This window comes from Antechinus flavipes, chromosome 2 (assembly GCF_016432865.1).
Source record: "Antechinus flavipes isolate AdamAnt ecotype Samford, QLD, Australia chromosome 2, AdamAnt_v2, whole genome shotgun sequence".
Classification (NCBI taxonomy): Eukaryota; Metazoa; Chordata; class Mammalia; order Dasyuromorphia; family Dasyuridae; genus Antechinus; species Antechinus flavipes.
In genome coordinates, this window is record NC_067399.1 from 508,681,111 (window position 1) to 508,707,828 (window position 26,718).

At 43.9% G+C, this 26,718-nt stretch overlaps 1 protein-coding gene across 1 annotated transcript in view; it reads right to left on the reverse strand.

Annotated features, from left to right (window-relative positions):
* DIPK1B (divergent protein kinase domain 1B) overlaps window positions 1-23,702 on the reverse strand; it is a 39,991-nt gene extending 16,289 nt beyond the window's left edge. Inside the window, exons 1-2 of the mRNA XM_051980310.1 lie at window positions 22,960-23,702; window positions 15,305-15,439 (exon numbers count right to left, since the gene is read on the reverse strand). Coding sequence (XP_051836270.1) covers window positions 15,305-15,439; window positions 22,960-23,022 — 198 coding nt within the window. The 5' untranslated portion in view covers window positions 23,023-23,702. The remainder of the gene's footprint in view (window positions 1-15,304; window positions 15,440-22,959) is intronic.
* Between the last annotated feature and the right edge of the window lie 3,016 nt (window positions 23,703-26,718).

The window sequence follows — 26,718 nt, forward strand, 5'->3', positions numbered from 1 at the left end:
CCCCAATCCTGAATAATCCACGATGATACAATAGAAGAGACAGCTGGATTCAGTTCCTGACTCTGACACATACTTGCTATCTCACAATGAGCAGGTCACTTGACTTCTCTGAACTCGATTTTTTTTTTGTCTTTAAAAATAAAAATGATAATATTTATACCACCTACTTTTTAACCTTAAAGTACTAAAAAATTATAAGCTATATGTAATCACTGATGTATATCCTGCTCTTTTAAGTCAAAGAGCCACGCACTGTGGTAAGCACTGGCATTGCCTCCCCAAAAGGGCAGAAAACAAAGCAGAACAGAACCTCCTGAGGAGCTCACAGGCAAACCAACAACCAGAACAAATGAGGTATGCACATATAATCTCAGAAGGAAGGACCAGGAAGGGCTTCTTATAAGGCAGCTGGGGGGTGCAGTGGATAGAGGCTGGATCTGGATTCAAGAATACCTGAATTCCAATTTGATTTCAGACACATTAGCTATGTGACCCTGGAAAATCATTTATCCCTTTTTTTTGGCCTTAGTTTTCTCCTCTGTGAGATGGGGATAATAGCACCTACCTCACAGGGTTGTTTTGCAGACCAAATGAGATAATAATTGTAAAGCACTTAGCATATGCCTGCTGTATTACTGTATAAATGTTAGCTATTATTGCTGTTGTTTTTATTTATTATTGTTGTTATTATTAGAAGGTGAAACATTAGCTGAGACTTGAAGAAAGCCAGGAATTGGAGATGAAGAGGAAGAAAGTTCTAGGTATGGCGACAGCCAATAGGAATGCCTGAAAGGGTTGGACCGTTTTAAGTGAGGAGCAAAAAAGAAGGCCATCATCACTGGATCATAGACTTTGTAGAAGGGGGTGAAGCACAAGAAGACTGGAAAGGGAAGTTCAATTTTGGATGTGTTGAGCTGAAGTCATTCAGGAGAGAGCCAAGTGGAGAGGTCTAATAGCCCATTGGTGATATGAAAATGGAAACTGGGAGAGAGGTTAGAAGCACAAACAGATCTGAAAATCATAAGCCTGAAGATAATAATGGGATCCATGGGAGCTGATGAGATCATCAAGTAAAATAGTATAGAGGGAGAAGAGAAGAGGACCCAGGATAGATCCCTGGGGGACAGCCACAGTTACCAGGAATGACCTGGATGAAGATCCAGCAAAAGGGACTGAGAAGGAGAGGAGGAGAACAAAAAGAGATTCCCTAACACCTTGTCCTAGAGAGCCAGAGCCTACTTCCATAAGCTCTCACATCTCTCCCTTTTTCTTTATTCCCATACTAACAGCGCTGTTCAGGCCCTCTTTTACTGTGACCTGCCCACAGGCTTCCCGTTGGTCTCCCTCTTTCCAGTTTCTCCCTTCTCCAATCCATCACTACACAGCTGCCAAATTGAAACGCCTTAAACACAGGTCTGACTGTGTCCTTCCCCAGTCAAGAAGCTTTCTATTGCCTACAGGATAAAATGAAAACTTCTCTGCTTGACATTAAATCCTTTATAATCTTATTCCAACTTATCTTTCCAGACTTCATTTCACATTTTTCCCTCCTTGAACTCTATGGACCAACCAAAATGACCCACTTGCTGGAGCCTTTGGGGCCACATGCCATCTTCTGTCTCCTTGCCTTTGTACAAGCTGTCTCCATCCTGATGCTTTCTCAGCTCACTTCTGCTGCTTGGCAATATTTGTATAGAGCTTCAGGGTTTGTAAAAGGCTGCTTTTATCCTCCCACAAACTTGTGAGGTACTACTGTTATCATCCCACTTGTACAGATGACAAAACCGAGTCTGAGAAAAGTCAAGTTGAAGAAGTATAATATAAATGAAGTGCCACAATATTGGGTGGGAGAGTGGTTCAAGATGTGAAAAACTCATGAGACATTTATCACAGCCACAAAAAGATGCCATTTGTTGCATGAAACAGCTTACAAGCTAAATCAAATGTGATTAAACAAGGCAACATGATCAAGCAACATGCTTCTGGGTATTGTGGACTTTCAAAGTCAGAGGGAAGAGAGGGAAGGAAGCAAGGGCAGGATCTCCACTAGGAACAAATTGGGGAGAAGCTAGGGAGGAGCCTAGTGAAGAACAAAGCTGATGTGGCTGTGGCCAGGTACTAGTCTGTCTTAAAATATGCTAATCAAGACAGCCTCTGGAGTTGGTCTATCTCTAAGTGACAATGGAAGCAGGATAGATTAGTTATTAAAGCTCCTGTTCCACATCAAAGTGACTGGGACAAAATCCTACAGCTAGTAAGGATCTGAGACTGGGTTTGAACTCAAGTCCCTCCTGATTTGAAGTCCAATACCCTAACTACTGATGCTATGGGAAGACAGGACCATTAATGCAGTTTGCTGGTAAAGCACTAACTTGGGCTGCCACTTTGGAAAGCAATATAAAATGACACTAGGAAAGTTATAAACTATTCATATACCTTTTGACCCAGAAATCTCACTACTTGAAATCTACTGTAATATCTATAACAGAATGAAAGGGCTTATGTATACAAAAATATTCATAACATTCATTGTGATAGCAAACAATTAGAAACAAAGTGATTGTCTATCAGTTAAAGGGTGGCTACATAAATTGTGCTATGTGAATGTAATGGAATATTATTGTATTATAAGAAATGAAAATATGTGTTCAGAGAAATATGGGAACTCCTTTATTGGCTTATGGAGAGCAAAGAAACAGAAAGAGGAGAACAATCCGCATAACTATAATGCTGTTTGTCCTTTGTTCTCAAAGATGACCATGACATCAGGGACATGATGCCATGACATGCAAGTGAATTGGATTTGAGGGAGGAAAAGCTAGGCAAGGTCACCTGCCTTATCTTCTCCTGGCTTCTCCCAGAGCCATCTGGGTCCAGTGGCAAGAGACAGATCCGAATGACTAGAGATGGCTCTGGATGCAGTGGGAGACTTTGGCCTTTTTCAGGTCTTTATGAGATCTTAGTTTGACTGAGGCAATGGCCTGTTCAGTCATTAGCTAGGTAAGAAAGAAGTGAGACAAAGAATGGTCTTTTTTACTTACCCCCCCCCAAAAAAAAGGGAGGGAAGAATCAATCTGGGAGGGGGAGATCTTGTGGGTTTTTGGCCAAAACAGCAACAATTGTTATTTACATTCACTCCAAAGCAATCTGGGCCAAAACAAAGACCAAGTGGGCTTGACCTGGAACCTTTTGTTGGCTAATCATTGAGAGCCACTATAATAACGTGAATGAAAACTACACCATAGCTGACTCTATATTTAAGGCAATGTCCAATACTGGTTCCAGAGCACATATGATCAAACAATTCCCTCTTCTCAGCAAGGGTGGGGGATTATGGGTGCTGAGTGTCATAATGATCCCTGTTGTATAAAATGGTTTGCTTCAACCAAGGTATCAACATTTAAAATAAAACTTGGGGTTTGGAATCTCATCTCTAAAGAATCTTCCAGTTTCAAGCCCTGCGGCAACATAACTGCTTATGATAAAAAGGAAAATTAGACAAAATAAACAGTAAGCAGCCAATAGCTGCAAGCCAATGGTTCTAGGATTGACAAAGGCAGCACTTTCAGCTGCTGATACAGCTACAAAGATGGTGCTGATCCTCTTGGCAGAATCTTTAAACATTATGTTATAAAGCTGACTTGTCCTCTCATTAGGAAGGGCAGAGGGGTACAAGAAAGGGGTTGTTATTCAAAGCAAAAGTTCCAAATTGTAAGAGTAACTTTTTCTAGTATAATTATTCATCAGTCCTCCTATATACTTAATTATCTAATATTATAGAATGAAATTAAGGGCCAGGTCTCAATTTTACCCTAGAATCCTGATATCTAGTCCAATCTCCCTGGAAACGAGTTAAAATAAAGAATACTAGATCACTCCTCATAAAGAAAACTTTGACAGTTGACAGACAGAAGAATCAAGTCATCTAAACAATATATTTGTCTTGTTTTATTTCTGCATTTGGACAGCATCGAGGCAATTTACAAGTCACACACAAACTAGAAATGGCAATATGACATGCCTCTCACTCATTAAGGCAGCAATAGTCAGTATGGAGCATTTAATTCCACAAACCAGGAGTAAGGGCCACCCCCTGTAAACACACACACACACACACACACACACACACACACACACACACATACACACACACATTCCTCAATTCTTACCTATTAGTACTTTATCTTAGCTAGAACCAAGAAAACTAATAAGAATATCCAGAACATTCATTAGGATATGCATCTAAGAATTTTTTTAAAAGAAAATAATTGTTTTCTCGATCAAAATTTATCAAACTAAAAAAACCAAATAACTAAATTTAATTTTTTTTCTAAATTAATAAATTAACTTAGCTTAAAATTTTCAAACAAAAGGGCATTTTCTCTCCTTTCTAACATTATGGTGTCTAGATATGACAGATACACTTTATATATCTGCTTATGACAAAACTGGAAGTCTCTAGTAAATTCATTTATCTTACCTTGATGCTCCACAGAAGGTATTTTTCTATATCAATCTCACTACTGGATTTAGTTTTAAATATTTGATATATTTCCCCAAAACAGTACTATTTCAAGTAAGATACATATATAGCTATATTCTTATGGGGAGGAAAATTTTACAGATCAACCTAATCCCCCTCAATTAGAGAAATGAAAATCTGCTTGGAAAAGTCTTAAAAGGAAACTTGTAGATGAGCAAATCTAAAAATAATTAGCTTTAAATTTTCTTTTATGCTTATAGCTACAGATGCTTTAACAATGAGAAAGAAAGCTAAGTGATGAAATACATGGGACCCCTCAAGTTCCAAATTCCACAAAATGCTTTATATTTCTTACTAATAAAGACTGTGAAAATCCTTATAAATGATGGTGGCTTCTAATTTTCTGGCATATGGTATGATGTCCTTGAAACTAAGCTCTTTGAGCTTATCCTTATACCTGCTGTGACATAAGGACATATAAGGATCTATTTTAACCTATTTGTTAGTTTATTTTTTAAGCACCATCAGCATTAAGTCAAACTTAATCAGATCCTTTTTCTTAAGTGACTACAGAATAGCAAACTCAAGAATTAAAATTGGCAAGTGTCACAGAAAAAAAGACAAGGAGAGCAGTCAAAAGTCAAGCAATGTTATCACTGCCCAAGCCTTGGATAATTTAGGTCTAAAGTCATTCAAGTTGGTGCAACTATCCTGATGTGGCACAAACACAAAACCATTCTCTGGATTGACTTTTTCTTCTCCAGAATAAATCCAGAGCATCAGAAAAAATATATATATAAGCTTAGTTCCTCTTAGGATCTCAATTCAGATGCCATCTGCTTCAAGAGGCCTTTACCAATTTTCCCAATTGTTAATATCCTCCTATCTCCCCAAATTACTTTGCATTTGTCTATTTATGAATATGCACTCTCCCCAGTAGAATGCAAGCTTCTTGAGATCGTGGATTATTTTGTTTCTACCTGTTAGCATTGTACCCAACACCGTACCCAACAGGTGCTCAATAATTGCTTGTTGAATGGGGTTTCAATTTGCAAAAGTTACCAGTATACAAGAACTTTAGGCACTTTCTTCTGGAAGCTTGCTATCCACCTAAGCAGTGCTGAACCAAGGAGAAATCAATCTTTCTTCTTTTTCTTTCCAAAAACATAATGTCAAGAGCTGGGCAGTCCTGATATAAACAAAGCTGAGCTGGTAGAAAGACCAAGAGCCTATTTTCATAAGATTTGGGCCCCATTAGCTGGCCATTCACTTAGTAGGATAAAAATGATCTTGTAGGAAGGCGTGTGGGATTCTAGAATAGATCATCTTTCCCTAAACTAGGCAAGCTCAGAAGAGTAATAAAGAATACTAGGGTGTTCAGATGCGAGCTACAAAAGCCTGCTCACTACAGCATGATCCTGGTGAGAATAAAGGCAGAGGCTGCATTATCACACAGGCCGATGAACTCAGGTGATTTCCTGGCCTGTCCCAGGAGTACGGAGTCCAGTTCACAAAAGCATGCCGTCTGTCCCTACAGCAGATGGCTAAAGCGGGCAGGGTGGCTGGAACCACAACTCAGAAGTCAGCTGATCAAACATAATCGGGCACATTTTTGGATGCTGTTAGATAGCTCTCAATTAGGACCTTCCCTTTGAAGCAGAAGAGATGGAGCAGTATCCAGAGAGAGATGTGGGCTCTGTCCCCCTCCCCTAATTAACACACAAGAAAACTCCATCTCCTGGGAAGGAACACAAAGTCTGACCCAACTCTCCAAGATCATAAGTAACTAAAAAGTTATCAAGCTTTATCCCTGGAGGTTGTTTCCACATTGATGATTGCCTCCATTAGTGAAATCACAGATCCACATGATCTTGAACATGGTTCAACATTACCTTGCTTAGTTTTGCTAAAATCTTTTTCTCCTATGAGATGGCTTTAGGGAAGGGAGAAGAAGGAAACCATGGGAAATGTGGATGATATAAAAATGAGTTACATTTAAAAATATTCACAAAAATAACATACTGAAATAATTTACCATTAAAATACTTATACAATCTTCCTTCCCCCCCAAATCCCCAAGAATTATAAGTTAGAAAAACTGAGTTTTAGTTGCAATTCCACCACTAACAAGTCAATGGTCTGGGCTTGTTTTCTCATCAGTAAATAAATAGTTGAACTATGATCAAATAGGAGGGAGTAGCAGAGGTGGAAGAAGAATTTCTCCTCTAAGATCTCTGTGATCTGGTGACACTGGCCTCCTGCTGTTTCTCAAACAAGACACTTTCTTTCTGGGTTTTCTCTGAAATGTTCTCCCTTCTCATCTCTGCCCTTGGTTTCCCTGGTTTTCTTCAAGTCCCAGGTAAAATCCCATCCTCAATAAGAGGATCCCCTTTAATGTGGTACCTGCCTTCTATTGATTATCTCCAATTTATCATATAGGGACAATTGAGAGTCCTATCATATTCTATATGACATAACACAATTATATCAAATGTAACTCAACTATCCCCATCCTAATTGCTGCAAGAGAGATAGAAGATAAACAAAAATATAAACTGTAAAGCATATGATATTATATCCTCTATTGAAGTATGTAGCATGCACCTGTTTGGTATTTGTCTCCCCCATCATATAATAAGCTCCTTGAGAGGACACAGAGGAGGAAATCTATACTCAGGTTCATAATTGGTATGAATCAGTAGCATAGATAGAAGGGAATTTAGAAACCAACTATTCCAACCCTCTCATTTTATAACTAAGGAAACTGAGGTCCAGAAAGGATAGGTGACCTTGGGCAGATTTGCCCAAGATTGCAAAAGAAATAAATAGCAGAATCAAGATTCAAATTCATCACTCTTTACAAAGCTGACTAGATTCAATAGTAGTAACAATAATAGCTAATATACTTTATAAATATTATCCCATTATTTGATTTCAATATTATTTACATCAGAAAATATGGAAATAATCCCAAGGAACATTCTACCCTGCTGTCACCTTATTCTCTCTTCTCCAAGCTAGACACAAAGGAAGAAACACTTTTTAAGAAACTTTTTTTTTTTGCTTTTTTTGGGGGGAAGAAACTCTCAATAGTAATCAAATCAAGACATAGAAAACAATTAGCAGCCCCTTCCCCAAGCTCAGAATGATGTGACACAGCTATCTGGCTGCTCCTTTAATGGGGGTCAGCTGGCAAAGGAAAGCCCATTGATCTTTGCCTTCCCCTATGTCTAGCTGCACCCCTCCCCCTTCCTTTTCTCCTTTCCCACTCCCCAATCTTCCTCCTTTGCCTGTGCTTTGACTCTGGAAGACATGAAAGAGAAGGCTAAGTTGTGATGGGGGAAGGAGAAAAACCAAGGGCTTCTTCTCTTTTCTCCCATTGGAGGAAAGTCGTTAATTGTTCAAAGCACGAGTTAGGTGAATTCCTGAATGGACATAAGCAGTTGCTATGACAGTCTGTTTCCTGAACTGAAATATGCTGTTCTAAGCCCAAGAACTTAAGGAAAGAGGAGGGAAGAATAAGTCAGGAGAGAGAGCCAAGCCTTGAGCTGCTCTGACAAAGGAGAAGGTAACAGAGGAACTGGAGCGCAGCCTCAGGGCTCAAGGGCCAGAAGCCAAGAGAGCCTGAGCCCTAAGAATCAGCCCCTCCAGGTCTCAAAGAAAGTAGGTTTTTGCTAAATTAAATAATCTAGAAGCAGGCCGGTTTCCACTCCACTCATTGTGGGAATCCCCCGAAGGCAATCTTTCAAGTAGTTCCTAATAACTACTGCCAACATTTTATCCTTTTTACCCTGAAACACACACCAAGTTACAGGAAAAGTTTAGTGTGACATCAGTCTCGTAAATGTGATCCATACATTCTTCCACTGCCTGTCACTCCCGCTTAGTAAAACCCGGCCCCAGGCAGGGGTAGGAGAGGGCGCTGGTCCGGCCGTTCCCAGCTCCCTGCCCTTGGGGTCCCGGAGCAGTTTGGTCACTCTGCGGCTGCTGGGGCAAGTTACTGTCCTCCATTCTCCAGGACCACGACAGGCTGGCGAGTTGTGATTCAGGGAGGGCCGTGCAAGGTCTCCTGCCTTCATTCTCCTATGGTCATCTGTGGCAAGCTACAGACTGGGATGACTGGAAATGGCCGGGCTGCGGCAGGAGGGCCCCGAAGGCCCAGAACGGGGGGGGCCCGAAGGCCCGGAGCGGGGGGGCCGGGGGGCCCACGGACCTTGGAGCTGGAACTCCATCAGTGAAGTCTCCGGGGTGCGGAGAACGGCTGGCTCGCCAAATGACACTTGGGCAAAGGGACACCAAGCTGGCTGCAAGTTTCCCTCCAGGGCCGTGAATTCCCTCTGTGTTTACGGAAACCATGATTCACAATGCCGTTTTCTGGCATTGATACCGAGCATGCAGGAAACCTTCTCTTGGGAGGCTCCATCTATGCCAGCCAGCATGCGGCCAGTGGCTCTCTGGCCAGGAATTTAAAATGCGTGTGCTTAACCTTGAGCTGCCGGGAAGAGGGGCCCTCTCACCTTGGGAGACATCCCGGCAGGGCACAGGACAGGGGCTCTCCCCTCAGGGCTCCAGCCGGCAACTTTTACCCCAGTGTTCCTTGCTCCCCTTTTAGAATGAGGCTCCTTGAGAGTAGAGATCCGCTTGACTTCTGTCTTTGGATGTCCACTATTTAGTACGGTATCTGAAACATTCTAGGTCCTCATTAAGTGTTTGCAGGTTGATAAGGGCCGGAAGACCAGATTTCTTCACCTGCAGATGGGCTGTTCTCTTTGTGTTCAGTGGCACAGAATATGTGTATGTACAGGTATATGCGTGTGTGTGTGATATTTTAATCCAGCAAGGCCACCTGATCCTTCTAAGGATTCCCAGGACTAGACTTAGTCCAAACTATAAAGAATCCCGGTGCCCAAAGGGCTCCTGCTCTCCCCCGGCCACAACTCCACTCTCCCTCCACTGTGCGCGTAGCTGTCCCATATTCAAATATAGATATCAACATTTTTAAAAAGTTAACGGATCCCAAGTTAAGAACCCCTACCCTACAAGCGTGTTGAATGAATTATGCTCATGGGACTTATTCAGGTTGGAAAGATGGGAGTTTTAGCCTTCCCTAGTTAATCAACTTTAGTGGCTTCCTATCGAGTCGAGGACAAAATATAAACTACTCTGCTTAGCTTTTAATGCTTTCACACATGACCCTAACTTAGCATTCCAACTTCAATGGACACTACTCTTGGTTTCACATCTTTTAATCTAGCTCAACTGACCTTCCCCCTGTTTCTCACCATACACTATGTGCCCTCTCCGTAACTGGATGCTGCACGTTCTCCTCACCTCTGCCTCAAAGCCCCTCTTCTCTTAATTTCCTTAGACGTAGCTCAAGCACCATCTTTGGCATGAAGTCTTTCCTGATCCCCTCAACTGCTGGCATTCTCCCTCAAATCATCTTGTATTTAATGACTTTGTTTTTCTATAAATTAACTATATTCTGCAAATGTTATATATGTATTGATGTCTCCTCTATTAGGAAAATGGTTTATTATAAGAAGGGATTGCTTTTCCTCCTTCCTCTCTTCTTCTTCTCATTTTCTTCCTTCCTCCCTTCTTCCCTTCCTTTCTCCCTTCTTCCCTTCCTTTCTCCCTTCTTCCCTTCCTTTCTTCCTTCCTTCTGTCTTCCCTTCTTTTCTTCCTTCCTCCCTTCTTCCCTTCCTTTCTCCCTTCTTCCCTTCCTTTCTTCCTTCCTTCTGTCTTCCCTTCTTTTCCTCCTTCCTCTCTTCTTCCTCTCCTCCTTTTCTTCCTTCCTCCCTTCTTCTCTTCCTTTCTTCCTTCTTCCCTCCCTTCCTTCCTTCCTTTTTCCTTCCGTTTTTTTTTTGTACTTGTAGCTTCTACACCTGGCAGTATAGTTTGCTGTGGCTCTCCCTGGCACAAACAAAACTATGCAAATGTTAATGACCATCACCATCATCATCATCATCATTAAAACAGACCAAGGGAGATTAGATCAGGAGAGGGATAGAGAGAGCAGGGTCAGGGCCAAGCTGGTCGTCATGATAAAGGCACACTGATCCAAGCCTTTTATATATGCTGAATGAAGCAGAGGCAGATAAGGGTCTGATGGCTGGAGAAGTGCCTGGGCAGAGGTGAGAAGGATGTGGAGGGTACGACATCCTCCTTTACCCCCAGGGGCCTTTACTCTTTTTCCAGGGCACTGGGTTTCCCAGCAAGTAGCCAGAAATGTTTTAGACCCTAGCTGCAGAATCTAGCTAGTTGGCTGCTCTCAAGTCAACAAGCATCTTATTAAGCACTTTTATGTGACAGGCACTGTGGTAAGCCCTGGGGATACAGAGAAAGTAAAAAACAATTTCTGTCCTCAAGAAGCTCATAATCTAATAGCAGAAAACAACATGTAAACATCTATATACAAACAAGAATATACTGAAGATAGTCCCAGAAATAAGTCACCAGCATTAAGGGGGATAGAAAAGGCTTCTGACAGACGATAGGATTTTAGCTGAGACTGGAAGAAAGCAAGGGAAGCCAGAAGCAGAGATAAGGAGAGAGGGGATTCTAGACATGAGGAGCAGCTAGTAAAAATGCTTCATTGGGAGACAGAGTGTCAGCGAGGAGACCAAAGTCACTGAATCACAGAATACATGGAGAGGGAATAAAGTATAAAACAGAGATAATAAAAGTCCACATTCATAGCGCTTTTAAAAAATACTATTTTTGCCTTATCCTCTCTACAGATGATGTGCTACTATCATCCCCATTTTACAGTTGAAACAAAGAGGAGCTTAGGTAATTTACTTGGGGTCACACAACTAATAAATATCTGAAACAGGTTTTGAACCCAGGTTTTCCTGACTGGATTGACAACACACTAGTAAGACAAGAAATCTGTCCTACTAGACCTAAAGCGGAGTAATTAAGAATATTTAGTCCCATCATCATGACCATTCACTCACTTTCCATAGCCTGTCTTGCACCCTGCTCTGTAATAGCAGAGGAGCCCATAGGGGTTCTGTAGAAGATGTGGAAGACCAAGATTAGCATTCCTGGAGAACGTACATTCTGGGAGTCAGTTGGGAGAAGTCTGTCTGGGGCAAGCATCTGCCAAGAGCATCATGGCTCTTCGGATTCTGTTGCCAGCTATGGGGATGTACTGCACAGATAGTACCCATAATTTGATTTTCTAGAAAATGCTTCAAAGCAAAGCATTTTTTTCTCCACACTTTAGAGAAGGAAGCCAAGATTCAGAGAGGTTAAATTACTTTCCTATGATCACAAAGCTAGAAAATGTTCATCATTCTATGCTGCCTCTCTAAATCATTTATACCTCATTAACTGGTGCTCCTTATGGTCACTGGCATGCATTTGCAAGCTGTCTGACCAAAATTAGGATTCAGCCCATGGCTGGGAGCAGAACAAAATTCTGATTTTACAAACTTAAGCATATATAAGTGTAATCAATTTTATAAGTAGATTATCTAAGACCTATGATGGTATGGCAATAAGATACTTGTGTTATTCACTAAACTAACTGGGCAGTAATTCACTGGTAACTATTTCTAAATTTGAAGGGAACCAAAGCAATTATTAGCACTAATTCAATCACCCGACAAGCCTTTATTAGGGGTTTCCTATGTGTCAGACACTGCATTAGGTAATGGAGATACAAAGAAAAACCCAAGAAAGTCTCCCTTCAAAGAGTTTATATTCTAAGAAGGAAATAGCATATATATAAATAGGTACACACAAGGCTCAGGGCAGGAAGTAACTTTAGGGGAGAAGGCTCTAGCAGTTGAGGGATAGGCAGGAAGTGGTGATTGAGTTGGGTCTAGAAAGAAGAAGCCAGGAATTAGCATTAGTAATAAATAAATTTGTTTCTTAGCTGCCCTGGCTTCCTTCAAGTCCCTACTAAAAATCTCAGCTTCTAAAAAAAAGTCTTTTCCAATCCCTCTTAATTCTAGTGCCTTCCCCCCGCTGATTGTTTCCTATTTATCTTGTATGTAGCTTATTTGTACCCAGTTGTTAATATAGTGACTCCCATATTATTGTAAGCTCTTTGAAGGCAGGGACTAATTTTCTTTTGAGTTTTGTTTTTTTTTTTTTTGGTACCTTCAGCACCAAGCAAAATGCCTGATACACAGGAGTCACTTAATAAAATTTTTATTGACTGACAAATTAATGGAAAAAAGCTTTCCTTTTTTCTTTCTCTTTCCCCTTAATCAACCCCTCTTTATATTAAATGGCTTATCTGCTTGCCCAGCTGAGACAGCCAGATGACAGATTCTGACATTTTCTCAGATCTCCCTCCTTCCTCTTTCCCTGTTTCCTTCCTCCCTCCTTCCCCGCCCTCCCCTCTTCTGGTGTCCCTGCTCGAACTGCGGATCTCAGAAGACTGCAGCCAAGTAACGGTGAGCTCCTGTGGCCAAACCCCCGCTTCTCGGAGGGCTTTCTGGCCTGCGAGGAGAAGTGATATTTTGGTATTTTGACACCTGCTCAGCCTTCCCACACACGGCCTGCCGCGCCCGTACCCCGCCACCCCTGGCACTCTCAGCAGCTTTTCCCAGCAGAGAATGTCCCCCACGGAGATTTCCACAGTGCTTGTGGTCGTGTTGGAGAAGCAGAAATCGCTCAGCTCGTGCCCCGCCATCACATCACTGCCCAGGCTTCTCTGTGCAACCGTGCCACGTGAAATCCCTGATTTCCCACTAATTACAGCAATGGGGTGAATGCTAAGTAGGTTTGTCCTTAGCAGGTAGGAAGTCTGCAGTGCTGAGAGAGGGGGATGGGAAGAGCTGGTTAGCATCTGGGTTGGAAGATTTTTTGTAAGTGTTCCCTGTAATTATGTCTATTAATAAACACCAAGAAAACTTGCAGTAAGCATGTGCCTCAGCCTAGCGCTGCTCCGGGTGCCCCTGCCGGACCCACTGACACCAGATGACCTTGTTCCAGTCCCGCGCCCACCCCCTCACTGCCCTTGCCCCACAACTGCTATTTAAGTCTCAATATCACAAACTCTCCACCCCACCTCTACCTCCCTCACTTTTCCAAGCCTGGGCAAGACTCGAGGGAGGTTCTGTCTGTTAGCTAGAGCTTTGTTGGGCCAGGGCAATGGCAAACAGTGCTGAAGTTTCTCCTCTTCCTTGTGTGGGTGGCAGGGGCTCTGGAGGGTGATGTGAGACTGAGCTCCATTAATTAGGTAGTGGGAGTTAGTTTTATCAAGAGCCTGGAGCTCGGGGAGCCTTCTTTATGCTGCAATTTCCATTCACACGTAGCAAGAAGCCGCTAACTAGGGAGAAGAAAGGCAGGGTGAAAAGCTTCAGTTTCAGGATACAGACATGAGATGGGAAGGGGCTAAGGGCACGGGGGCTTCACAGCAAAAGTGAACAGAATCCCTGACTATTCAGCCTCAGGGGACCCCCAGAAGTCTTTGAGCCGAAGTTGTATGGGAGCATGTACATCCCTGACAAATGGATCTTCTCTGATTCCGAGGGTCCCCCCACCCCGTGTCCCCCACAGACAAAGACCAGCCTAGGGTGAATTGTGCCCCAGAGGTTTCAGCAGGATGCCTTCCTAAATGAATGTTGTGGATTGCTGTGGGAAGCAGACTTTTATTTGAATTTAATTAGTAACTGTATCCTTTTTAATCTTATCACAAGTAAAGTTGTTTTTATTGTATTTTATGGTCCACAATGGACTTATTACTTTCAATAACAAACCTGAATCACCAGATTGGCTGGAGGTGGGCCTGGTCCCGGGCACTGAGAATGGCTATTTAACCTCTCAATGCCACGGCGACTCACCAAAAGGATCAAGGATAGACAAGCTGCTGCTCTACTTTAGTAAAGAAAGTTCCCTTCCTGGAGTTTCCTTAACCCAAGAAGTCATAGGTCTGGGAAAAACAAACAAACCTTTGCTATTCTGCAGCCCACATCTTTAATCCTGTCCACAAGGACATCATGTAATAATTCAATTCCATGGTTAAGATTCAAGAAATAGTCCGCCTATATCATCATCCATTCTGGGTCAATCTGTGCTGCTTTTTAATGATCAGTGCCTCCCTTTCAAATGTTCAGAAACTATCCTTTTAGCAATATCTGCCAGAATTTTTATCAGGAATTAAAGGCCTAGAAGTTGAAGAATCCAGTGTGTCTCTACATGACTCTATCTTTATGTGCCTCTGTCTCTCTCCTCTCCTCCCAACCCCATTCCCTGCTTCAGTCCTGCCCTTCACAATTCTACATCTTCCCTGGGCCAGTCCCGAGAGCAACTGTTCCTTCCTGTCCCTCTCTCTCCCTTCATGCTATTCCCTCAGTCACTTCCCCCATCAAGAAGGATGAGGTGTTTCCATTAACTGAGGACTTGAAAAGTCACTCTCTTAGAATATTAGTGTCTGAGGTAGCCCCTTAGTTCAACCTTCTCAGCGCAGGTGAGGAAATCAGTGCCTAGAAATCAATTCAACTTCTCATATGTGAAAGATCACAAAGATGACAAAGTCACAAGAACCCTGCACAGTGTTTTTGTCCCAAACTATCATAGTCAGAAATTATCCACCCAGGAAGGGCAGCCAGATGAAAAAACATTTAGATCACAAATGAAATATGTTCAATATTTTAATCTGTACTATTCTCTGGAGAGAACTTCATCCTCTTTTTCCTCATCTTCTCTCTCTCTCTCTTTCTTTCTTTCTTCTCTCTATCTCTGTCTCTGTCTCTGTGTCGCTCTCTGTCTCTCTCTCTGTCTCTGTCTCACACTCACACACACACACATACCCCAAATTTAGGAGAAATGCAAAGGTTGGGGGAAAGCAGCACTTACAATGATCATTTGACAGACATGTCCTCGGCAGAGTTCTGAGTATGAAGAATAATGCATGTACACCACCCAGCTGCCTACAAAGATGCCCAGCCATGCCAGGAAGAGGTATTTCACCTTGATTCCAGGTAGACGATTCTGTAAAAAGAAAATAAATGGTATTTTAATAAATAAAACTATAGTCAATTCTTTATTATATAGTTATGGATTGTTTATATCGTATGTAGAATCAGGACCAAGTTCCTTTCCCCCACAAACTTCCTTAACTTCTATTCCTGCTCATCAGGAAAATATCTGTAATGTACTGGACTTTTCCTATTAGAGACATTTTTGGTTGAGGGGGGAGGAAAATTGGCTTTGCTCCTGATGGAAATGAAAAAGAAGGACCTTCAGGATTAGCTTGTCATCTGGCATCAGCTTCAGGTTCTTCCTGCTGCAGTAACTAGGGCAAAGTGAGCTTCCCAGCAGCCTTTTCTCTGTGTAAAGGTAGTGGATATCCACTTACTAGACTCCCTCCTCCCATCCCAACACACGAGGCCTGAGGGAATTATATCATGACCCAACTGGAAGCTAATTCCAGTCTTCCAATGCAAATCACTGCATGTCACCGTGGGTCAGCCTTATTGCAGAAACCATGTCCTAGACTGATGACTGCCCAAGAGGGAATCTAATTACACAGAAAGCTTGTCAAAAAGAAAAGCCTCAGACTTTCTTGGACTGAAAGACTTCAAAATCCCAAGAAAAACCACCTCTGTTCCCCCAGTAGCATCTGGCCAAAGTATCATGTTCTGAGACGCCTGAGACCTGGGCTTCCCCTCTGAGGCCCAGGGAACATCAGCTCCTTGACCTACCACCGGGCCTACCTGATCTCCTGATAAGCACAGAGTGTGGCTTCCCTGCCAGCTCCAGGGCTGATCTCTAAATCCCAAGTGCGGCTAAATGACCAGAGCAGATGGAGGAAATAAAGCAAGATGATGTCACCCTAACCGCGACTGCAAGGCCCCCCAAATCATATTTTGGGGATGGTAGAATGACAACGCCCAACATAGGGGGGTCTGAAATGGGCTTCTGGTCTCACTTCCCCTCCCTGAACCCTGCAGTCAAGACAATTTCCTCTCTCTCTAGTACTGGTCAAAAGCAGAATAAAATAGTTAGGGAGAAAGTGATGAAAGATGTTCTTTGTGACCTTGAACAAGTCCCATGACCTATCTGTCTGGTGGGGAGGTTGGAGCACTGCCTTGTCCTCCCCTCCTTTTTGGGGTGCTGAGTCCTCCCTGCCAGAGGTGGAAATTCAGCGTCTGTGGGGATGGGGGATACTGTGGAAACAGGGTGTGTGTGCCGGGAGTTCTGAGGGAAAGGTGCGAGGTAAATCCCTAACTGTATTATTTTCAGTTTCACGGAGGATGTTAGTGGTCAATCCTACCCAACCCCTCAGCACAAAGATGTGTGTAGATGGCAGAGGCGTGAGTGCATCCAACAGGCAACAGCAAAATGGCCTGTGCTGAGCAGCCTTGTTTCAAGATTATTAGAAAGCCACTAGAACTTAATGCCCAGTGCTCATCATTGTCCACCATCCCACCACCTCCACAAACACCAATTCCTATTTCCCCATTACTCTGTTCTCTCTAAAAATAGGAAAGCAAGAAATACAGAGGCCGAAGGGTTTAGTGATACCCCCTTTTTTGTGAGTGGCAATCCAGCTTCCAACTAGCTAAAAATAAGGAGCTAATGGGGTGTAGCAGGAAACCAAGTGCCCACAATTGCCTTTCTTTTCTTTCTTTCTTTCTTTCTTTCTTTTTTTTTTTTTTTTTTGTTTGTTTGTTTGGCAAGGCAATTAGGGTAAAGTGACTTATCCCGGGTCACACAGCTAGTAAGTGTTAAGTATCTCAGGTGCCATTTGAATTCAGGTCCTCCTGATTTCAAGACTGTTGTTCCATCTGCTGTGCCATCTAGCTGCCCCAGTTTCATAGTTTCATAGTTTCTAAAATCTTGAGTGTTGCTTATATTTATGCTTTCTATCCATTGGCATGGCAGCAAATCGTTAACTGGCTCTGGACATCTATAGGAGAGGACTATGGGAACTGAGTATGGACCATAACATAGCACCTTTACTCTTTCTGATGTTGTTTGCTTGCATTTTTATTTTCCTTCTCGGGTTTTTTTTTTCTTTTTAGATCCGATTTTTCTTTTGCAGCAAGATAACTGTATGGATATGTATACATATATTGGATTTAACATACATTTTAACATGTATTGGAATCCCTGCCATCTAGGGGAGGGAGTGGGAGGAAGGAGGGAGGAAATTTGGAACAGAAGGTTTTGCAAGGGTCAGTGTTGAAAAATTATCCATGTATATGTTTTGTAAATAAAAAGCTATTTTAAAAAACTGGCTCTGGGAGAGGAGGGGATTGTACACCTGACACACTTTTAAATTTAATCTATATTATTAACATTTTTCCTATCTCTTTCTTAAACCTAAGCAATCAACAAACCAATAAATCATGTCCTGATTTGTTGCATTTGTCTACTTCCACAGTGTGAAGGCTTGCCCTGAAAAGGTAATAATCAGCTTTCAAAAGCCTCTTCAAGCTGCCTCAGTGCATTGTGGTTGCTTCTGTCCTTTCTCTCTAAGGAAGGTGGGATTTTCTGTCAAGGATCAAGGCCCTTTGACTAAAAGAAAAGACAGAAATGTAAGCAAAAGTTCCCCCCAGGTAGATATTTCCTCTTTGAGTAGCTTCCTACAGAGGGACATACACATTTTATTCAGTGTGAATTTTAGCACAGCTATTTGCATGTTGTCTGCCCCATTAGAATATAAACTCTTTGAAAACAAACCTTGCTTTTGCCTTTATTTGCATCTTCAGTACTTAGCAAAATTCCTAGCAGATAAGAGGTACTTAGTAAATGCTAGTGACTTGATTTTTCTCAAATTCTCTGACATTTTAGATGAAAGGAGGAAAGAGTCCTTGACTGTGAAAGCCCTGGCTCTACCATTATCCTCCTATAGGATCTCAGAGAAATCATTTTTAATTCTTTGATCCTCAGTTTCCCTGATTATAAAATCAAGAGGTTGGATTCAATTAATTCTATCACTCATAATTGGTTAGTGACCCTTTGAACAAAATTCTCTGCCCATGAAATCAAATGAATTAAATAAATATTAAATTAAGTAAATATCTGGAGGAAGGGTCTTAATAAGGATTTTACATGAAGGAGAACGGGTTCCTTTGATTTCTGCTGTTTTCAGCGGCTCTTCCTAATATCAGAACCCAGGAGAAATGGGCCACTATTCAAGTTGCATCTTGACAAACTGACTAATAGCCTGGGTTAAAGAGAACCTGCATCTTTTTAGATAAACACAATGGGAAGAAGGTGATTGAGATCAAAACACCCAAGCTTTTAAGAGAGTTAGACAGTTCTCATCTTTATGCTCTATTCTCTTTAAAAACAGTCCAGTATTATGCATTCACAGACACTATGAGAATGCCCATTAAACAAATGAAGGAAAATCAGGAGGTTTAAGGAAACTGACCCAGGAGAGAGCAGCTGAGCTATTTTCCCCATGGTTATTGTGAACAATGCCAGAGAAGAACATGATATGAGGCAAGGAATGGGAAGGGGTGGCTAATGATCCAAAGGAGTGAAAAGCTAACCATTTTATTAGAAAGCAGGCTTTCTTCCAAGGAAAGAGGTAAGAACTCCAGTCCTGCTGAGATTCAACACTGGGGCCAGGAGGAAAACCCATCCCGGGTCAGACTCACATAGATGAGATCTGCACCCCTCGGCTGGGGTGGGCCCCAGAGAGGCCCTGGAATTCAGGCCCGGTAGTGGGCAGAGCCCCAAAGGAAATAGGGAGCATGTAGCAAGCATGGCTTGTAGCTTCTTCAAAGGCTCATCTGGGTGTTTCAGAGCCTGCCTTCTGGTACCTCTGGCCTCTGTTGTGGAGTGACTTAGCACTAGGTGAGTGTTCAGTTTGCAGTCGCCATAAAGGAGCATTTGTAACTGAGAAAAGGGGTGGGGGTGGGGGAGTGAGGCTGTTTTCTCCTACCACCAAACTGCATTTCCTGGCAGCTGGTCTCTCCCCTATCTCTTGCCACAGCCCTACTCCACCTGTCATACAGACCTGTCTGTCTTCTCAGTTCTGAAATGCTAAGGCAGGACTCAGCCTGGGAAGGGGGAGGAGTGGGGGCTGCCCAGTCTGATGCTCGTGTATTTTCCTTATCTGCTTGTTTTTCCTGGTGGACAAGTAGCTCCTGCTGACTTTCTTGTATCCCCAAGGCCTCTTCCTGACAGCTTGCCCTCAGTCTTTCCTTATGGAGGCAAAGGCTGAGTTAATTGGGCTTAGCTTAGGATAATAATTGCCTGCCAAGCCTTCCTCCTCCCCCAGCCCTACTATCACCGAGAGGACGCAAGCCTGGGAACATCCTCCCTTTGCCTCACATAGGAGGCCCAGGAAGCCAGTGTCCAAAGTGGCAGAAAATTACAAGATTTTTAACTCTTTCAAGGTCCTTATTTGAGCACTAGCCTGAGACGATGCAGATTCATATCCAGTAGATACAGTGTCCCAGGTATCTACTGGGTCCTCAGAAAAAAGCAAAAAGAATTCTGCTCTTCCTGCAGCCTCGAGGTGGAAATACCAAAAGAAAAAAAGCCCATCGACCCTCACGCCAAGAGAGCTCCTCTCCAAACCATTCAGGCCGCACAACTGGCAATTCAGAGGCTGATAGAATGAAAGGAATCAGAAACGGGCAATTGAAATTGCCTCGCTGGCTCCGGTGCCAGGAGGCTGCCAGCCTTCGCGTCTGCCTAAGTAAGTGTGCCGGTGCTTACTCAGGCCTGACCAGGCCTTTGAACGCCCATCAGCATCAGTGCCTTCTTCACTCTCTGTGACCTATGCAAGGTTCATGCGCTCTTGAAACCTGGAGCTGGGCTTTGGCTGCTGTTCTAAGTGTGTGAGAAGTGCTCCTGTATTTTGACCCTTTTCCTTGTTATTCCCTTTTTCTAAGTGCTCTTCAGGCCAGCAACTCTAATGGTCTGTTGGTTGTTTTTTACACATCCTGGCTCATCTCTCCACTCAAGGCCTTTACATTCATCATCCGGGTTCTGGCCTGGCTCTCTATTCTCACATCCAATTCTTAGAAGCCCTGGCTTTCCTCAAAACTAATCTCACCCTCTGGGTCCTCCCAGCTGCCTCCCCCCTAAGTGACCTTCCACAGGCTCTGGTTGTACCTTGTGCTGTTGCTGTTTAATCTTCTGAGTTGTCTCTGACTTTTTGTGACCCCATCTGGGTTTTCTGGGCAAAAATACCGAAACGGTCTCTCATTTCTTTCTCCAGCTCATTTTACAGATGAGGAAACTGAGGCAAACAGGGTGAAGTGACTTGTCCAGGTCACACAGCCATTAAGTGACTGAGGCCAAATTTTGACTTCAGGCTGGGTATTCTATAAAGTTCTATAAAGAACTGGGTCTATAAAGAAGACAAGTTGCCTTCTCCATTAGAATGTGAGTTCCTTGAGAACAGGGGCTGCTTTTTCTACTTTTTCATCTCCCCAGAGCTCAGCATAGTGACTGACATATAATGCGTACTTAATAAATGCTTGTTGATTTATGAACCCAGCATAGATGTACACATGTCATTTTTTCAATAGAAAGCCTTCAAAGAAATAGAGGTACAGAAGAGGGATTCATTTTGCATATTACCAATTCGAAATCTTGTTTTGCTCACTTGTATATTTGTTACAAATCTTTGATTTTCTTCTTTTCTTTCAATTAAAGGGTGATAAGAGAGATAGGGAAGTTATAGATAGGGTCCTATCCTCCAAAGAAAAAGTAGGAAAAAACAGAAGGAAAGCCAGAAAGAATCACTTACAAAGCAGAACAGTTTTGGAAGTTACATATTGAATGTATTATATACTTAAAAGAAAGGCAAGCTCTAAATAATGGAGATTTATAGTTTCATGTATAAGTCCTTCCTTCTATTTCTATACTATAGTGCATATGAGAATGCACATTTTATTTCATGTTAGCGGTTTAGAATAAAATAAATATAAACTTTTTTTAAAACCTTCAACTAGTATGTGAGGGTCTTCAGTACAAAAGAGGGTCCCTGGATCCCACTATGCCTTTGCCCTCTAACAGGAAAAGCAGAGGGAATGTGTATGCCAGGAAACCTTGCCCATTATTGGTCAGAATCATTCCAGCACTGGGTCCTTACTTCCCCCCATGGTCTTGCTCTTAAAGGGTTAAGAACTTCAGCCAGTCAGAAAACCAGATTGATTTTTTTTCTTTTAAAAACAACAATACATTATTTATTTTTTTATATTCTTTTTTGAAAAATGAATTCCAAATTCTCCCTTCAACCCTTCCACCACCTATTGAGAAGGGAAGCAATATCATACATGTGAAATTGTTCAAAATATATTAAATTGATCTTTATCATTGCAACTGACCTCTAGACAATCTCCCTCCCCTAATTCTGCCTAGTTGGGCTGATTTCTGGCTATTTAGTTATCACAAGGATTCAAAGAATAAAAAATCGGAAAGCCTTAACCCTTTTTTTGTGGGAAAGCACTAAGTAGCAGAGGATGTTTGTGTATTCTGCCTGTTTAAAGCATAGGTTCCTGCAACACACAAGTCTCTTTTTTGTCAAACTTAGGATAAGTGGAAGGCACCTCCTCAATTTCTGTGCTTTATTTTTTCAAATCATTTCCTTCCTCTTCTTCTTTACCAACCAACATAGACTTGAGCTGTCTTTAGAAACAAAGGTGCCCAGATGACAGCAAGTATTTTTTCTGTCCCTCCCCTCTTCGCTCCAGAGACTGTGTCCTTTCAATGCCACTCACAAGCAAAGCCAGAGGGAAAGGAAGAGTTAAAGCTCCCAGTTGTGCATTGTACTTCCCTGTGCTAAGAATCCATGCTCTGCCTGGATGTAACACACAGGTTTCCTTCCCGAAAACAAGCCACAGGGGAAGGCAGGAGAGCAAGTGGGTGAGAGGCAAGGCGCATCTCTTGCAAACCCAAAGGACTGCGGGCTGCCGGGACAGCTGTGCCCTTTCCTGCGCCCGGGGAAGGCGTCTGCCCTGGCAGAGGGCGGCATTTCCATCCCCGGCCTGGCCATCTCCCCCCTCAGCTGGGTGGATGCAGAATCCAGCTCCTCGGCGAGCGACAGAAGGAGCACCAGCCCGTGGGATGGCTGGCCCTCCTCGCTGCTTGGCCTGAGGAGGAGTCATGGCTGGGGTGGGGCTGGGCACACTGGTAAGGCTACACAGCGTGGAGGAAGGCAGGGGTATGTTAGCCACGGACGGAGAGTGGGCAGAAGGCAGGGTGGAACGTGCCTTCCCCAAGGAATAAGAACAAACAACTTTGGCCGTCCCCAGTCTCCCGGGTGTTACCTAGTTGGGGGCGGGGGTGAGTGGGTTGGGAAGGTGGAGAACTAAGGATATCCTATGGTTGATGGATGACTTTCCTTTTGCACCGTATACACGCCATCGAATGGCCCTAAGAAATAAAAGGAAAGTAGTCCCACGGACGTCCCTTTCTGGCTGTGGCGACCCCTCCCCTTATGCCCAGACCCGACCCCCGACTTGGGAACGCGCCAACGACCCTTCCCCCCTCCCAAACTTCTGGCCACCAGCGTGCCCCGTCCTGCCCGGCCTTACCTGCAAGCCCTTGGTCAGGGGGCAGAAGAGAACCAGGTGTACCAGACGCCGCAACCTCCTCATCCTGGCAGGGACCGGGGCGCAGTGCCCGAAGGCGGGGCAGGAAAAGGCAACAAGAGGGCACGAAGCCCCCGGGGGCTGCTGGCCTGGGCCGCTGCGCTCGGCCCTAGGACGTGGGCACGGGAGAGGGGCTCCGTGCACTTCGCCTCCCTTCCCCTGGCCGGACCGCTCTCTTCCCGGGACCCTCTTGCTCCGGGGAGCCCCGGCTAGGGGCGAGTGTCTTCAACGCCCGCTGGAGCTGAGCGCCCCGAGTGGCCGGCGCCCCCGCTCCCTCTCCATCCCGGCCGCCAGCCGGGGCCGCCGCGGGCACTGAGCACGAGCCGGCCGAGGCAGGAGCCAGCGCCGCCCCGCAGCTCGGCGCGGCGTCCCAGCTCCCCCTCGGCTGCTGCAGTGCTGCTCGCTGTCACCGGCTCAGCCACGCCGGCCCCCTCCCCGCCTCCGCATCCGAGCCGTTCAGCCTGCCCGCTGGCCCCTAGACCGGGCGCACGCCGCCGGCCCGGGCCGCGAGAAGCGGGGAGGGGGAGGCTGAAGCAGCAGCTGATGCTGCTACCGCGGCCGCGCTGCTGCAGGGGGATGGATGCTCCGACTCCCCGGAGCTTTCCAGCCGCCTGAGCCGGGCGCAGCGCTCCCGTTAAAGGGGAGGGCGTTTGGCAGCCGGAACTTTTTGACTGCCGATCGAAAGGGGAAAGTGAGGTTGCGAGGAGGGGAGCTGTGTGGAGGGAGGGGGTGGGGTAGGGCGCGTGTTAGCCTGTCCGCTGCTAACCCAGGCCTCACCCTCCCGTGGGTGCCTAGGCTGCAGGGGCCCCCTCCCCCTATGCCCACAAGTTTTGCTTTTTCTGGCTGACCTCCTGAAAGATCAAACAGCCCTGACCTTTTCACAGGACACTCACGACTTGTCAGAGGCGCGGGGTAAGCCGCGGCCTCCTTCCCGGTTTGAGAGTGGGCTTAAGGAAGTAGAGAAGTGGCAGACGCCGGCACTGGGTGCTCGCCCTTGCCCCGCTCCCCCTTCCCCCCCATCCTTTCTAGGGGCTTTTCCCCATCCCATCTCCTGAGCAGCTTCCTCCACTGCTGCCTGGTGGCTGCTTACTGCCATGGAAGAGGACCACCTAAACGTGAACAATAACGCCATTAATACTGACACGGGAAAGAGACTGAGGGCCAGACTTCCAAGGGCTGGCCGCCCCAAGAGCTTCGCTGACCAGTGTGTCCCTCCGGCCCGCGAAAGAAGAACCAATAATAACTTACTTTGTATAGGCCTTTATTTTTGCAAAGCTTCCTCTGGGGCCCATTAGCTCATTTATCTTCGCTACACTCCCCAGAGTTAGCTAATGGGAGTATTATTAGCCCCATTTTGCAGATAGAAAAACGAAAGACTCCAAAAGTTTAGCTAACCTGCTCTTTTACTTAGTAGGAGAGCAGGGCAGAATCTGAGATCTTTGCACCGCATCATATGGTTTTTGCTCCCACAGGGGAATCCCAGAGGCAAATTAACAGTTTCGGGGCCAAGAGGAGGAGATCAAAAAAACTTCTCTGGAAAACCCCATTCTACTCCTCTCTCGGGGCCTTCCTAAAGATGAGTGTTTTTTTCCTAACTCAGTAATTGACCAAGCAGGCTGCCCAGCGATGGCAAACTACGCCACTATTTTTGCCAAGAAAACCCTTAAATGGAGTCATGAAGAGTCAGAGGGGACTAACTAAACAACTAAACCACAACACAATTACTGGCACATTCCTGTTCTTCCTTCTTGCCTTATCCTGCTGTTCACATCTTGAGGGGTAGGACTCTGTCCCTGGCTTAACCTGTAAAAGAGAGGCTACTTCAGAGGCCACAGACTGGTTCCTGTCTCACTCCTCCTCCCTTCCCTGACCCTGCCATCCTCAGTGATTTTCAGTTCCTCTGCCTTTCCAGAGGGCATCTCAATCTCTTCCTGGTCCTACTGACAATCCAGCAAGGGCTGGTATCCTCTAGAGGCTGGAATCCCATGATAATTCTGGAGGTAACAGGCAGGTTTGCTCCAACCTTGTTCATCTCTTTGGATTTCGCTTGTCTCCAAGAGAGAGATTGGTATTCTTAACTCATGATTATTAGTTATAGGTGACATCCTCTCCCGACTCCCTTTGCCCAATTAAAAAAAAATGTTTAGAAACATCTTTAAAATATACACATACCCCACAATCCATATTTACTGAGAAGGTGAGAGATGTTGAAAGGATGAAAAGGAGAACTGGGAAGATAGAGGTGGCAGATAAAAGTTCAAATAAAGATGTGTTGCTTCCAGTCTTTGGGAAATCCCCTTGTAACAAGGAAGTTCTAAATCTTCTCTTTTGCTTTTAAAAGACTTCTTATAGATATCTGCTCTGATTAATTTCAACCATCTAGTTTTCCCAAGAGTAAGACCCAGTCTCATTGTAATGAGATGCTGCAAAGCCTTTACATTAAGATTTCTATTTGGTTCTAGAGCAGTTTTTAATTTTTAAAATTTTTTTTAAAGCTTTTTATTTTCAAAACATCAGCTTTTGATTTCTTAGATCAAGGAGAGGTTCATGGAAATTCTGAGGTGAAGCACAAAGTATTTGCTTTCTACATCCACTGATACTTCTATATAATTTATTTTTCTGATGACAACAACTTGATTCAATGAAGGTGATACCACAAAGCTGAAGTGCATGATAGGTCTCTTCCAGATGTAGAGCCAGTGGAGTGGCCTGATGTACACGCCAATGTCTGTAACATGAAAAAATTTGATGATATTTTTCCATTCTCCATGGAAAGGACATACATAGTATTCCCTAGTATGCTATGGGAGGTGGCTAGTACATAATAGGCACTTAATAAATGCTTATTGATTCACTGAATGGTAAAGCTTTGCTACTTAAGGCATTTGGGTAGTACAGTGGATAGAATGCTGACAGAGGAGAGACTCATCTGTGTTTAAATCTGGTCTCAGACACTTACTAGTTTTATGATTCTGGACAAGTCACTTAACCTTATTTGTCTCATTTTCTTCATCTGTAAAATGAGCTGGAAAAGGAAAGAGCAAACCACTCCATACATACATGCAAAATCCCAGATAGGCTCATGAAGAATAGAACATGACTGAACAATAGATCTGCTTCTTACCTGCTTATGTAGTCCTGGGCCAATTATTTAAGCTCTCTAAGGTTTGACTTTCTCTTTTGTAGAAGTAAAAGGGGAAAGAAGGAATAAATGCTCATTAAGGCCTCTTCCAGCTCTGAATCCTATGGCCATTGTGAAAACATTTAAAACTTCCTTTTTAGTTTCTTTAGAAATGTTAAGAAAGAATATTTTCCTCTAAAGCCTTTTCCATTCTTAGAAAGGTGATTGATAGATCCAAGATAGAAAAAGGCTTTTCTTTATTAAGAGTATTAAGACTATTAAGAGAAACACTCAAATTTAATTCTTTGGTGTTCTCCTGAAAGCTTCCCTCCCCATCTAAAGTGATTAGTGCTAGAACCTATCCTTTTTGGAGAAAGAATAGGAGAAAAAAATTAATAGGGAAGGAAAGAAGGTCCCTTTGTTTAGCTTCAGGAATGTGTTGCTGTTGTTCAGTTTCAGTTTTGTCCAGCTCTTTGTGACCTCTGTTTGGAGTTTTCTTGGCAAAGATATTGGAATGGTTTGCCATTTCCTTCCACCAGCTCATCTGACATATGGGGAAACTGGAGCAAACAAGGTGAAGT